Genomic DNA, 12,858 nt, shown 5'->3' with positions numbered 1-12,858 from the left:
ATCTCCCGTGTGGCCTTTCCTGGTGAAATAAAACATAGTTTTAGTTCCTTTTAGTATTTTGATTGAAAGCTTTCGTGACTGCAGGGATTCATATTCTTGGTTCTTTCGGTAAAGTCACGTAGAAGGGAAATAATAAAATAATACAAATATTAAACATATTCATCTTCTTGGTTCTTTCGGTAAAGTTACGTAGAAGGGAAGTAATAAAATAATAAAAATAAAACAATAAAATAATTCTCACGACGTTATTATGTTTTATTTTTATTATTTTATTACTTCCCTTCTACGTGACTTTACCGAAATAACCAAGAAGATGAATCCCTGCAGTCACGAAAGCTTTAAATCGAAATAAAACATATTTAAAACATATTTGAATTATTTTATTACTTCCCTTCTACGTGACTACGTGGCTTTACCGAAAGAACCAAGAATATGAATCCCTGCAGTTACAAAAGTTTTAAATCAAAATACTAAAATTAACTAAAACTATGTTTTATTTCACCAGGAAAGGCCACACGGGAGATATGTAGCTATTTATGTAGCTATATATAAAACATATTTGTATTATTTTATAATTTCCCTTCTACGTATATATTAATTTTTTCTACCAAGAATATTAATTTTAGTAATTATTAAAATCCGCGTGTAAACAACAGCGGTCGCCACGGCAACGGCCGCAACATCAACAACAGCCCCACGTGGTGACCGCCTCCTCGTCCGCCAATGGGAAAGCCGCGTCTGAGATCACGTGACCCGCACGTGACCCGCGTTGCCATGGAGCCGGAGGACGCTCACCTAGGCCGGGCCGAGGGAGGGTGGCGATCGGAAACGTCGATTACGGATTAATTTTAGTTTAAAGTTTATTGTTTTTGTTGTTGTTAATTGATTAAATTAACTCACGCCTCAATCGTCGCGCGCGGGGGTTGTTTAATTTGTGTATTTTTAAAAGAGGCGATTCTGCGACCCAAAGGTGCGTGGATTCAACAAACAACGTTCACACGACAACGCGGCCGGGCGCGTTGTTTACATTATAACTTATATTATAACTTATATTCTAATTGATATAATAACTTATATTATAACTTCATAAGACGCGTGTGTATAGAATCCGCCACAGGTGTGACTGCGTTCACCGAAGGGTCAACACTGATTGAGTGACTGGTTATTTAAAACCCGTTAAGGTGTACAATATTCATGGTAACCATTATGTCGATGTATAACAGCAGCTATGATCCATTGTTTACAGAAGTGCAGAAGTGTGATGGATCATCGAGAAACACAGACCACCCCAGACCGATCGGCTCAGGGCAGACGACAACGCGACTGTGAAGTTGACAGTGAAGTGGACGCCGACCCAGTGCCAACAACTCGGGACCTAGAAGACGACGAACCACCACCAAGTCCTCGACAAGCAACCACGGAAGCTGCCACAACCCACGATGTCGATCCTGCAGACACACACAACGTGTCCCCTGCAGAGACAGAGCACGTGGAGGACCCGAACAACACCCAGAACGTGGATCCTGCAGAAACACCGGGCTTGCTTCCAGCAGAAACACGCGATACCGAGCTCTACCCAGACTCCGCGGAGGAGGATCGGTCAGATACTGAGGAAGGAGGTGACACAAAAATAAATCCTGCGGAGCAAACCGAAGGCGACGTCGTGGAGGACGACGATGCTAACCGTCAGGCGAGTGACATCGCGTTTGCGGTGTCTGTGGAAAATCCCGCTCCAGCTGAAGTCTCAGCGCACATGGACATCTCGGTGCAAGTGCAGTACGCTTCAGGTGGCGATGACGATCAGAGGCAGGCTGTGGATGAGGAGCGTGAGCAGGGTGCGTCGTCGAATGAGAAATATCCGACGCAGGAGAAAGGTGGCTCCGTGGCGGGGCGGTCAGAGGTGGAAGAACTCAGCGAGGAGTCGGATGGAGTGTCTGGATCAGTGGAGCTCGTGCCATCTTCCCCTGAGCAGGAAGATGCCACGGCAACAGGTTCAAGTCTCACGTATTTTTAAATCCTTTATATTAAGTTCGCTTGCTTGCTTGCTTGCGTGCTTGCTTGCTTGCGTGCTTGCTTGCTTGCGTGCTTGCTTGCTTGCGTGCTTGCTTGCTTGCGTGCTTGCTTGCTTGCGTGCTTGCTTGCTTGCGTGCTTGCTTGCTTGCGTGCTTGCTTGCTTGCTTAGGACCGTGCAAATCTTTCGCTCGTTTTTTAACCCACTTCCCGTGATCCAATCGAGCTGACATTTTCCACACAGACTCGTTGTGCCAGACAATTAATGTTCGTGAAAAAAAATTCCCAAAATTGTACACTTTTTAGGCAAAAAAAATATTTTACATATATTCAAATAGAACTCATTCATCGCTTTGGCTGAACGTCACAGTATAAGAGCCCAGAGCGTAACCCCTCCACAGGCCGTGGCGGAGTAGCGCAGTTGGTAGTGCCCTCGCTTCCCATGCCAAAGGTCGTGGGATCGATCCCCGCGTCCTCCACAGGCGGATATATTTTTAAATCCTTTATATTAAGTTCGCTGCCACGCATATAAAGGATTTATAGTGAAAAACTTTGTTTTTACGGGTTATACTTATTTAATCCTTTATATTAAGTTCGCTTGCTTGCTTGCTTACGACCGTGCAAATCTTTCGGTCGTTTTTTAACCCACTTCCCGTGATCCAATCGAGCTGACATTTTCCACACAGACTCGCTGTGCGTGACAATTAATGTTCGTGAAAAACTTTTTTTCCAAAATTTTACACTTTTTAGGACAGAAATATTATATTTAATTACCAATTGCTTAATGGTGCAATGCAATCATCTGACCCATAGGTGGCAGGCATCTCAAGCCAGAGGACGAGAGGACTCTAGCCGCCACGCATATAAAGGATTTATAGTGAAAAACTTTGTTTTTACGGGTTAATTTTTTTGTTATCATGTGGCTGGGTGGCTTAAGAGGTCAAAGCACTGGGCTAGCTAGCACTGCTTGGATTTGAAGCTGGCTGTCAGCTACCTCTGTTTAAACTGGGTTCTCAAGTGTAGTGAGTTTAATAGCGGCAGCTTGGTCACCAATATTTCATGCCTTTTTCCAATATTTGTGCTTTACAGTGTCAGGTCATGAGGTGGAAGTATTAATTTAGATCTTTTGCAGAGCAGTGCAACCCTTTATGTTAGATATCACAGGACTGCTGCCATCCCACTCACTTTGCCACTGATATTAGTGTTCGTCGCATGACAGTCACGTGCATTTATTGTTTTAATTCCCAAAACCAGAATTAAACTATATTGAGTGCAAAGTGAAATGCATTATCCTCGGTGTCAAGGTAACAATGCTCTCTCTCGATCCACAGTAAAAATATTGCTGACGCCAGGGGGTCAAGTTATGACGATGGCGACAGCCTTAAGCCAGACCGCCGGCAGCCTCAAGGAACATTTCGCGACAGAGATGAAGGTGCCCAGCCAAGTTATACTCATCTCCTTTGAAGGTTGGTCTTCCTTTCAAGATTTTCATCACGAGGGTCCACCATTGGGCTGCTTGGCCATTACCATTAATGTGAGTATTTGAATCGGACTCTCCATGACAGAAGGCGATGGTCGGACAAATATAATAATACTCTGTCATGGACATCAAACCTCAGTTGAGGGTGACTTTTGACAGCTAGTCCATGTGCAATATATATTAACACACACACACGCGATATCCCCCAGTGTGTTGCATCTTCCTTCAAACGGTGTGCAGACAGCTCTTGGTGATACTACTGTCGCGCCCACTCGCAGGAAGCACCGTGGACAATGCGCAGAGCCTGCGCATGCTGGGGGTGAAGCCTCACGGCACCGTGCAGCTGGAGATGTGCTCCACAGAGCCTGACACGTACCCGCTGAGGCCCATCAAGTTGCGGCACGAGTACAGCATGCCCGATGTCATCACAGTGCGCGTGCAGACCGGTGGGTGCTCACCGCATTGGCGCCGTTCATTAACGCGTTGCAGCCAAAGGTTCAGAGCGATCGTGTTTTCGACCTTCTCTCATAAAGCAGCGCAACCCGTGGTGTTGGAGAACGGTCTACAGAAGTGGATATCACAGACCTACATCTGAGGTATCTTCAATGTAATTGTGTTCAACACAGAGATCCAGCTGAAGGTCGATGTACAGGATAGATTTTTAGTTTTTATTTGTTATAAATCGCAGACGGGCCATTGCCCCACTTTCTGTACTGCCACCTACACCCACAAAACTTTTCTGCTGGCTTGGAGATCACGGCTGATGAGGATGAGGAATAGGTGATAGCTTTATGGATGCCCTATATGACGAATTTAATACTCTTTTGCAATTGAACGCACGTGTCACTGCCACACAAATTTCCTCCAGGATCAGGAACGCTGGAGGACGTCGTGGTGGAGATCGAGAGGGCGACGCGGCAAAACCCGTTTCTAGGCGGCTTCAGGCACCGGTTGACAGGCACCGAATTCCACCACGCCGGCACTCAAACACTGCCCAAACGACGGCCTGACACTGGAAGAAAGCGATTCTGCCGGAACACCCAGGTGTGCCAGAGCATCGCAAGAGACGCCTTACAAAATTCTGTTCTGTTCCCCCACTCTCGGCCAATACCAGTGATGATTATCTAAACTGGTCCTGAGCCTCCCCGAGGTCGCCTCAGCCTCAAATGAGTACTTGGTGTGGTTTGTAAACATCGCCACTGGGGAAACAAAGGTGGTCGGGTGTGGTGCTATCCACCCACCCCCCCGTTTGCCATTCTGGCCTTCATCGGTGCTCGTTAACAGGACTTTCACCCCAAAAAATCTGTTAATGCTATATGGGGGATCTTTGTCTTGATTGTGTCTGGCAGACTGTGTCGGAGAAGCAACACTACCAGCAGACACACAACACCACGGCGACGCAGATGACCAAGATCGGCTGCTACATAACCAGCACCACGGACCGGCTCCTGGCGCCGCGGCCCTACGTCACGGCCAAGGAGTACCACGAGCGTCGCCGCAGAGCCGTGAGTCAGCACCGCACCGCACCACGCCACATCGCACCACGCCAAACCGCACCACGCCACATCGCACCACGCCACACCGCACCACGCCACATCGCACCACGCCACACCGCACCACGCCACATCGCACCACGCCACATCGCACCACGCCGCACCGCACCACGCCACATCGCACCACGCCAAACCGCACCACGCCACATCGCACCACGCCACACCGCACCACGCCGCACCGCACCACGCCACATCGCACCATGCCACATCGCACCACGCCACATCGCACCACGCCACATAGCACCACGCCGCACCGCACCACGCCACATCGCACCACGCCACATCGCACCACGCCGCACCGCACCACGCCGCACCGCACCACGCCACATCGCACCACGCCGCACCGCACCACGCCACATCGCACCACGCCGCATCGCACCACGCCGCACCGCACCACACCGCACCACGCCGCACCACGCCACATCGCACCATGCCACATCGCACCACGCCACATCGCACCACGCCGCACCGCACCACGCTGCACCGCACCACGCCGCATCGCATCGCACCACGCCGCACCGCACCACGCCGCACTGCACCACGCCGCACCGCACCACGCTGCACCGCACCACGCCACATCGCACCACGCCGCATCGCACCACGCCACATCGCACCACGCCACACCGCACCACGCCACATCACACCACGCCACACCGCACCACGCCACATCGCACCATGCCACATCCCACCACGCCACATCGCACCACGCCGCACCGCACCACGCGGCACCGCACCACGCCGCACCGCACCACGCTGCACCGCACCACGCTGCATCGCACCATACCACATCGCACCACGCCACATCGCACCACGCCACATCGCACCACGCCACACCGCACCACGCCGCACCGCACCACGCCGCACCGCACCACGCCACATCGCACCATGCCACATCGCACCACGCCACATCGCACCACGCCACATCGCACCACGCCGCACCACGCCGCACTGCACCACGCTGCACCGCACCACGCCGCATCGCACCACGCCACATCGCACCACGCCACACCGCACCACGCCACATCACACCACGCCACACCGCACCACGCCACATCGCACCACGCCACACCACACCACGCCGCACCGCGCCACGTCACATCGCACCACGCCACCCCGCACCGCGCTGCACTGCACCACGCCACACCACGGACGAGCGCCTGAACCCGCCAAAAATCCAATTCACTCACACGCAGGGTTACACGCCTACGTGCCTCACTCACTTCACTCACACACAACCAAAAATACTCTTGGCCACGAGTGGTTGAGTGACTTGGATTGACTAGTTCGTATGGATTCGAGCTCGAGCTCGTACGAGGGCTCTTATTAATAACTTACTTGGTGATGCTGCATTGGCAGTGGTGCACAAGTACAAATAGCAGCATTCTGTCGCTGGCATTTACTTTTCTACCAAATGCGATGAAGGCTCCACGTGTAGGCAGGGCTTAATTTCCCCCTCACACCAGTCTACCAGTGATCTGGAAAATTGTAAGTAGCACATACCTATTATCCACAGCCATATCAAGAAGTATACTGGATGTGGTGTGCAAGATACATGTTTTTACAGGTCGCTGACCCTGACAGATCTGACTGAAATGAAGCCCTGCACACAGTAGGCATGCAGCAGTACAGAACACCACCTCCACCGCCACTACCAACGCCACCACCACCACGTTGTCATTGAACAGTGCCGGTGTGTACTTCTGCCTCTCTTTTGCGACGCAGGTAATCGTACTGCAGAGCTACCTACGCCGGTGGCTTGCCAAGGATGCGGTGCAGAAGCTGAGGGAGGCCAGGGCCCTGCGCCTGGATTGGGAGCGGCAGGAGGAGGAGCGGCGGCGCCAAGAGAAGGAGGAGAGGAGACGCAGAGACTACGAGCGTCGCGTCAACCCCAGATCCAAAGAGGACTTTGATCTGCTTTACGCTGCGGTGGAAAGTGAGGGCGCAGTTTGGTGGTACAGCATGTCTTGAAGGTTCAGAATGCTCATAGGTGATGAGACGTTGATGCTTGGACATTAGTAAGGTTTGATTAATCTCTATCAGAGTTATCGTCTGCCCTCCCCCCCTCGTTACTGACAGATGGACAGACAGATATATCGATAGACATATCGATAGATGGACAGAGGTAATGCATAATTACTGTTAACCTTTGACGGAAAACATTAAACAGCAAAAAATGCAGGCAACTGCCTTTGATTAAAGTGGGTTTTCAAGTATAGCGAGTTAATGTTTTGAACCCTGTCACTGAAACCATTACATAAACGTGGGTTCTGCGCTTAATTTGTAAATAAATAACCCCTCTGAACGTGTAACCCCTCGGCTGCGTGGTCTAGAGGATACCTGAAGGGACGGTCAGATATGTCTCTCTCCAATATCGGCTTCCGCGGGCCGTCCTCTGATGCGAAGCGGTTGTCCCCGCCCGGTGCGCCGCACAGAGTGGCGCAAGGAGGAGGTGGCGCGGATCGACGGCGAGCTGAGCGGTGACGAGAGGAAGGCCGCCCTGTGCACGCTGCTGGAGCAGGAGACACAACTGCTCGCGTCCATCGGCCGGCACAAGCTCATCGCGGACGGAGTGAACCGCGAGAAGGCCGTGCGGCAGCTGCTCCAGAAGGTGGGCGGTTGCTGGCTGTGGGTGGGCAGGCGAAGATCTGTATCACGAGTGGGGGTGTCCATTTTGTTGTTTTGTTTTGCATTACCAGTAGCAGTGTGACAAAAAATGGTTAAAGTTGATGACTGACGAGTGCCGTTATGCAAGTAAATATCTTATGACGATAGGGCGAGAATCATGCGAACGTGGCCATAGGATGGGCTGCCCACCAGTTATGTATAATCTATTTATATAAATGATAGAATTTGTATGAATATAAACACTCCACGCATATGGATGTGCAATCATTATTTGCGCACACAATTCCATCGGTGTGTCACTTGCAAAAGAATGCAAATCTCCGACGGCTCATTCACGTCTCTACTCGATCACGGAATATGACAACACCGATTCTCCCGTTTCCAATTCCGTTTCTTGCTCCCGTGAGCCCAGAGTGCTCGCCCCAAGTGCTGGACAGCGTTTGACGGCAAGACGACGGCAATGCACACACCAGCCAGCCTCCTTGCCAAGGAGCTGCAGGACATCTACAGCAGCGTCAGCATGCCCAGCCTGAGCCAGGAGGAGAGACTAGATGCCTTGCGCACCCTAAAGGACAAGGTCAAGGTACTCTCGTGCAGAGCAAGGACGATTATACAAGTCGATTAAATAGACCTGAATTTGTAAATCAATCACTGGCCGGACGAAGGCTCCGACACGCCGTGCACCGTCGCCTAAAGTTGAAACGTTGTCGACGCGCGCCCTTTCCCCTCCCCGTGTCAGGACAATGACTGCAAGCTGACGCGGGAGATAGCGGAGCTGGTGGACCGGGAGACTGACCTGCTCACACGCTCCGTCAAGGAGGCGAACCTGGAGGGACTGCGCAAGAGGATCTGCACGCTCTTCCTGCAGTACATCAAGACGCCTGCCTTCAACCCCGCCGTGGCCAAGCTGCTCAAGGTGACCCAAGAAAAATCGCGACAGCTCTCCGGTGCAGTTTTTTCGTTTTTTCTGGCATGTGCTGTTGAGATGACGTCCACCGTGGGAGATGAAGCTATGAGGTCGGCTCGAGTACGGAGCCAGACGAATCGTTGCATTGCAAGACTGCAACGAGGCCTTTATCTAGCAGTGGATAGATCCTCGCCGATGATTGATGAGGATGACGACGACGATGATCGTGATCCGTAGGTGCCCCAGGACCCGACGGAGCTGCGCAAGAATGTCTACTTCTGCTCGGGCTGCTGCGACCACCTTCCCGCATCGGAGTTCTGGCTGGCGTCGGACAGCCGGGGCCTGGGCCGCTGCCGGCGCTGCTGTCAGGTGGATAACGCGGCGCGGCGCCGGGAGGAGATGTCCGAGTACCGCGCCATGCTCCGCCGCCTGTGCCACACCGAGGAGGGCTACAGCGACGGGTCACGAGCGCCGTTCCTTATCCAGGCAAGTCCACCACTGGCAACGCCGGGTTCAAGTGAAGGGATATCACTGCTCGCTCTGTGATTTGCGCTTCTGTGGGCCATTCTCTAATATGGGGGGGGGGGGGGGGATTTGCAATGCTCTGCGAGAGATCTGAATTGTTGGGTGTGGTGCTGGCAGGCCACACAGTGTAAGTGTTGTCATCTCACTAATCTATCTCTTTATGACTCTGGGAGCCATATCTCTCAACTGGTCATATTTTGGTGGATCACTCCATGAACCTTCTGGCCCACGGGCCGCCAGTTAAAGAACCCCAAATGGAACCGGAAGTCAAGACGCCATTCAGAGACAGCGGGCATATTTATTGTGTCGATAGAGAATAGAGGCAGTCTGTTATTAGGCGGTAAAGGTGTAATCCATCAATTGCTTGCTCAGGCCACTACCGGTTGAACGGCTTTCACTTGAGGGAGCTCTAGAGAGCTCCTTGGTATCGGCAGAGGGTGAAAGTACCAATATCTTGAGAAGGTGGGAGTCGAGAGCATGAATGGCTGGGCACGGGGAAAATCTCCCTATCCAATAAATCAAACAAATAATAATCGGTCATGTGATTATTGAAATATATTGATTACCCCAGCCCTACAGCCCGCTACTATTTCACCAGAATGCTTCAACTTGTGTGTTGCGTCACGTTGCTGGCCGCCCACGGATTGTCCGTCTGCAGGAGCAGGACCTTCAATTCCTCGTGGACAGAGTGTGGGGGGCACAGTCGGCCCTGAGCGCGTTCACCGGCCTGGCAGAGATGGAGCTGGTGCGGTGGGACAAGCGGGAGGCCTGGTCTCCCTGGAACTGCATTCTGCTGACGCGGGATGAAGCGAAATATCACCTGCAGCTGGAGGACATCGACAAGGTCTGTAGACGTGTGTGCCCCAGCCCCATCGATATGCTGGGCTTTCATCAAAGCTTTCGCATTTCTGGGAGGCTCAAACAGAACACATCACTAGCTCATGCAAATAGGATAATGAATTTGGATGAGAATGAATTTGTGTTAAACCATAAACAAAAATGATGCTGATTTTTTTTACGTTTTATTTTTGAGCCTAGGTTCTGCACTGCTCTGCCAGAGCTATCAATTAATTCTTCATCTCATAAAAGAACACTGATAGCATCAGGGCCAGAGGCTTAATTTCAGTTGGGTCCATCCAGCTCAGCGATCTCGTATAACGCATCCACGATACCTCTCACTATGGCTGTGGCTGACAGTCACGTGTCACTACTCTTGTTTACCAGCAACCTGTAAAATATTGAGTGAGCAATTATTCATTTAGTATTATCATTCCGCTCGTTTACCTAGGAAAGCTTCACTGAGCCTCGTGAGTAATTTTCAGGAGGATCCTGCCAAGGTTTTTTGTTGTAGGGAACGCTGTTGCTATGTGTAATCCCAATTGAGTACTTTACAGGTAATTTTCCAGCATTGGCATGTTTGGCCAATACCAAGAACATTTCCTTTTTAAATCCTTTATATTAAGTTCGTTTGCTTGCTTGCGTGCTTGCGTGCTTGCTTGCTTGCTTGCTTACGACCGTGCAAATCTTTCGGTCGTTTTTTAACCCACTTCCCGTGATCCAATCGAGCTGACATTTTCCACACAGACTTGTTGTGCGAGACAATTAATGTTCGTGAAAAAAAAAATCTAAAATGTTACACTTTTTAGGCAAAAAAAAATTATATTACATGTATTCAAATACAACTCATTCATGGCTTTGGCTGAACGTCACAGTGTAGGAGCCCAGAGCGTAACCCCTCCACAGGCCGTGGCGGAGTAGTACAGTTGGTAGCGCCCTCGCTTCCCATGCCAAAGGTCGCGGGATCGATCCCCGCGTCCTCCACAGGCGAATATATTTTTAAATCCTTTATATTAAGTTCACTTGCTTGCTTAGGACCGTGCAAATCTTTCGCTCGTTTTTTTAACCCACTTCCCGTGATCCAATCGAGCTGACATTTTCCACACAGACTCGTTGTGTGTGACAATTAATTTTCGTGAAAAAGAATTTCCAAAATTTTACACTGTTTAGGGAAAACAAATTAAATATTTAATTACCAATTGTTTAATACTGGCAGACAATCATCTAACCCATAGGTGGCAGCCATCTCAAGCCAGAGGACGAGAAGACTCTAGCCGCCACGCATATAAAGGATTTATAGTGAACAACTTTGTTTTTACGGGTTTACTTGTTTACTATGAAAGAAAACTGGTGAATCTAGAGGAAATGCATGCAGAACAGAGGGAGAACATACAAACTCCAGACAGAAAGTCGGGAATCGAACCCTGGACCATCTTGCTGTGTTACCGCTACGCTGCCCTGACACCCAAATTAAGCCCTGGATAGCAAAATTGGGATAAAGTGTACAAAAATAAGTTTTGTTACGACTACGTTAAAACTACAGTCAGAAAAGCGATGGTGGCACTTGGGTCTATCTGTGCGGCATCCGAACAGGCGTACGAGCGTGCGTTCGTGCAGAGAGTGGAGCAGCGGCAAGCCCTGGCTCGAGGCTACTTCTCACGCCTGCCAGGGATGGCCCAACAGCTGGAGTTTCCTCCGGCCCCACCGCCGCCGGGTCTCAAGATCCTACGGCCACGCACAACCACGGCCTCCGCCACCGGGAATGCCACATAGGGGTGCACTCGCACGCACGTGGGTGCATTCTGAATCAAAATCCATATTTATCCTGCAAGAATCCGTTGAGCTGCGAAGCTCTTTTCACGCATTTCCAGAAGTTTTAAGGATGTCCAGTAAGAGCTTCATTTCAGCTAACTCAGGCCAGTTTGGGGACCCGGAAAATATTTCCGCATTAAGCATTTCTAGGGTTGCCGTCGGTCCGGGAATTGGCATCTGCGTTCGGGTGGCAGGAATTGATTTGGACCGAGAACAGTTGGTATTGTATTTAACTTTATCACAGTCTACTGCACCGTTTTGATCATAGACCTAGGCTGACTGAGGTGCAGGTTTGACGCAGGTTTGGTCTGTGGATCAGGTGGTAAGCCTAGACGATTGACGTCCATATTACCTCTTGCTGTGTGGTTGTGGATATTGCTCATGTGCCTACTCCTGTCTCCCAGAAACCATGAACATATTGAGAAATTAAGCCCCGAATGCAATTAAATATATTTAACAAAACATGATCTGGGTATGTAAAAGTGCCTTTGATTTTTTACAACTCTTTGGCAAAAAAACGCTTCTTTGAAGCCAAAAGTCTTATTATGTATTTGGGGTGTGTGGCTACTAAGTCTTTTTTCATGTACATCTGTTTTATGGCTGTCAATCCAACGGCTCTGGGAACTGAGAGTTAAACGCGTAATCGTTCTTAATGAACGTTGTGTACAAGAGGCTGTGTGAGGGGGTATAGCTCAGTGGTAGAGCATTTGACTGCAGATCAAGAGGTCCCCGGTTCAAATCCGAGTGCCCCCTAGAATTTTTATTTAAAAATGAATTATACACTTTGGGTACTGGAAACATTTTTTTTATTCAATCGTACATATTCGATGTGTCATTTGAGTCTAAATAAAGATACCGTAGAAAACTATCCGTTTAAAAAATGCTGCTTTCAGGGACTTGTGTGAAAACTATGTTGTGTGAATTTAGCAAATAAACAGCAATGCATGAACAAATTAAGTAATTTAATTGTAAATCCGTGACTGAAATATCTGGGTGTATGTAGATATTTTTTGTGAACTGTGTAGAGATGTAATCATTCATGCCGAACCATATGAGTGCATTGGCATTCATAGGCATTGGCATTATACCTTATTTGACATGCACGTTAT

General features: G+C 49.9%; 1 protein-coding gene and 1 non-coding gene across 3 annotated transcripts; both read left to right on the top strand.

Moving 5' to 3' along the window:
• The first annotated feature begins 300 nt into the window (after window positions 1-300).
• Window positions 301-12,706, top strand: IQUB (IQ motif and ubiquitin domain containing). Of its 2 annotated transcripts, XM_078612976.1 has the most exons (13): window positions 301-970; window positions 1,247-1,991; window positions 3,342-3,476; window positions 3,769-3,936; window positions 4,359-4,534; window positions 4,840-4,995; window positions 6,766-6,976; window positions 7,476-7,651; window positions 8,081-8,251; window positions 8,408-8,584; window positions 8,813-9,061; window positions 9,759-9,944; window positions 11,531-12,706. In XM_078612976.1, exons 2-13 carry the CDS (start codon window positions 1,262-1,264, stop codon window positions 11,708-11,710), a joined length of 2,715 nt encoding a protein of 904 aa, XP_078469102.1. In that variant the 5' UTR covers window positions 301-970; window positions 1,247-1,261; the 3' UTR covers window positions 11,711-12,706. The 2 variants fall into 2 exon arrangements, with proteins under 2 accessions (XP_078469102.1, XP_078469100.1); XM_078612974.1 differs by lacking the exon at window positions 301-970 and having other exon boundaries at window positions 1,030-1,991.
• Window positions 12,431-12,502, top strand: TRNAC-GCA (transfer RNA cysteine (anticodon GCA)). Its single transcript has one exon. It is a non-coding gene; the product is annotated as a tRNA-Cys (tRNA).
• Window positions 12,707-12,858: the final 152 nt, after the last annotated feature.

The sequence above is a fragment of the Lampetra planeri genome, chromosome 40, assembly GCF_965212315.1.
Source record: "Lampetra planeri chromosome 40, kcLamPlan1.2.h2, whole genome shotgun sequence".
Classification (NCBI taxonomy): Eukaryota; Metazoa; Chordata; class Hyperoartia; order Petromyzontiformes; family Petromyzontidae; genus Lampetra; species Lampetra planeri.
Note: the sequence above shows the minus strand (reverse complement) of the source record. Positions and strands in the feature narration are given on the sequence as shown.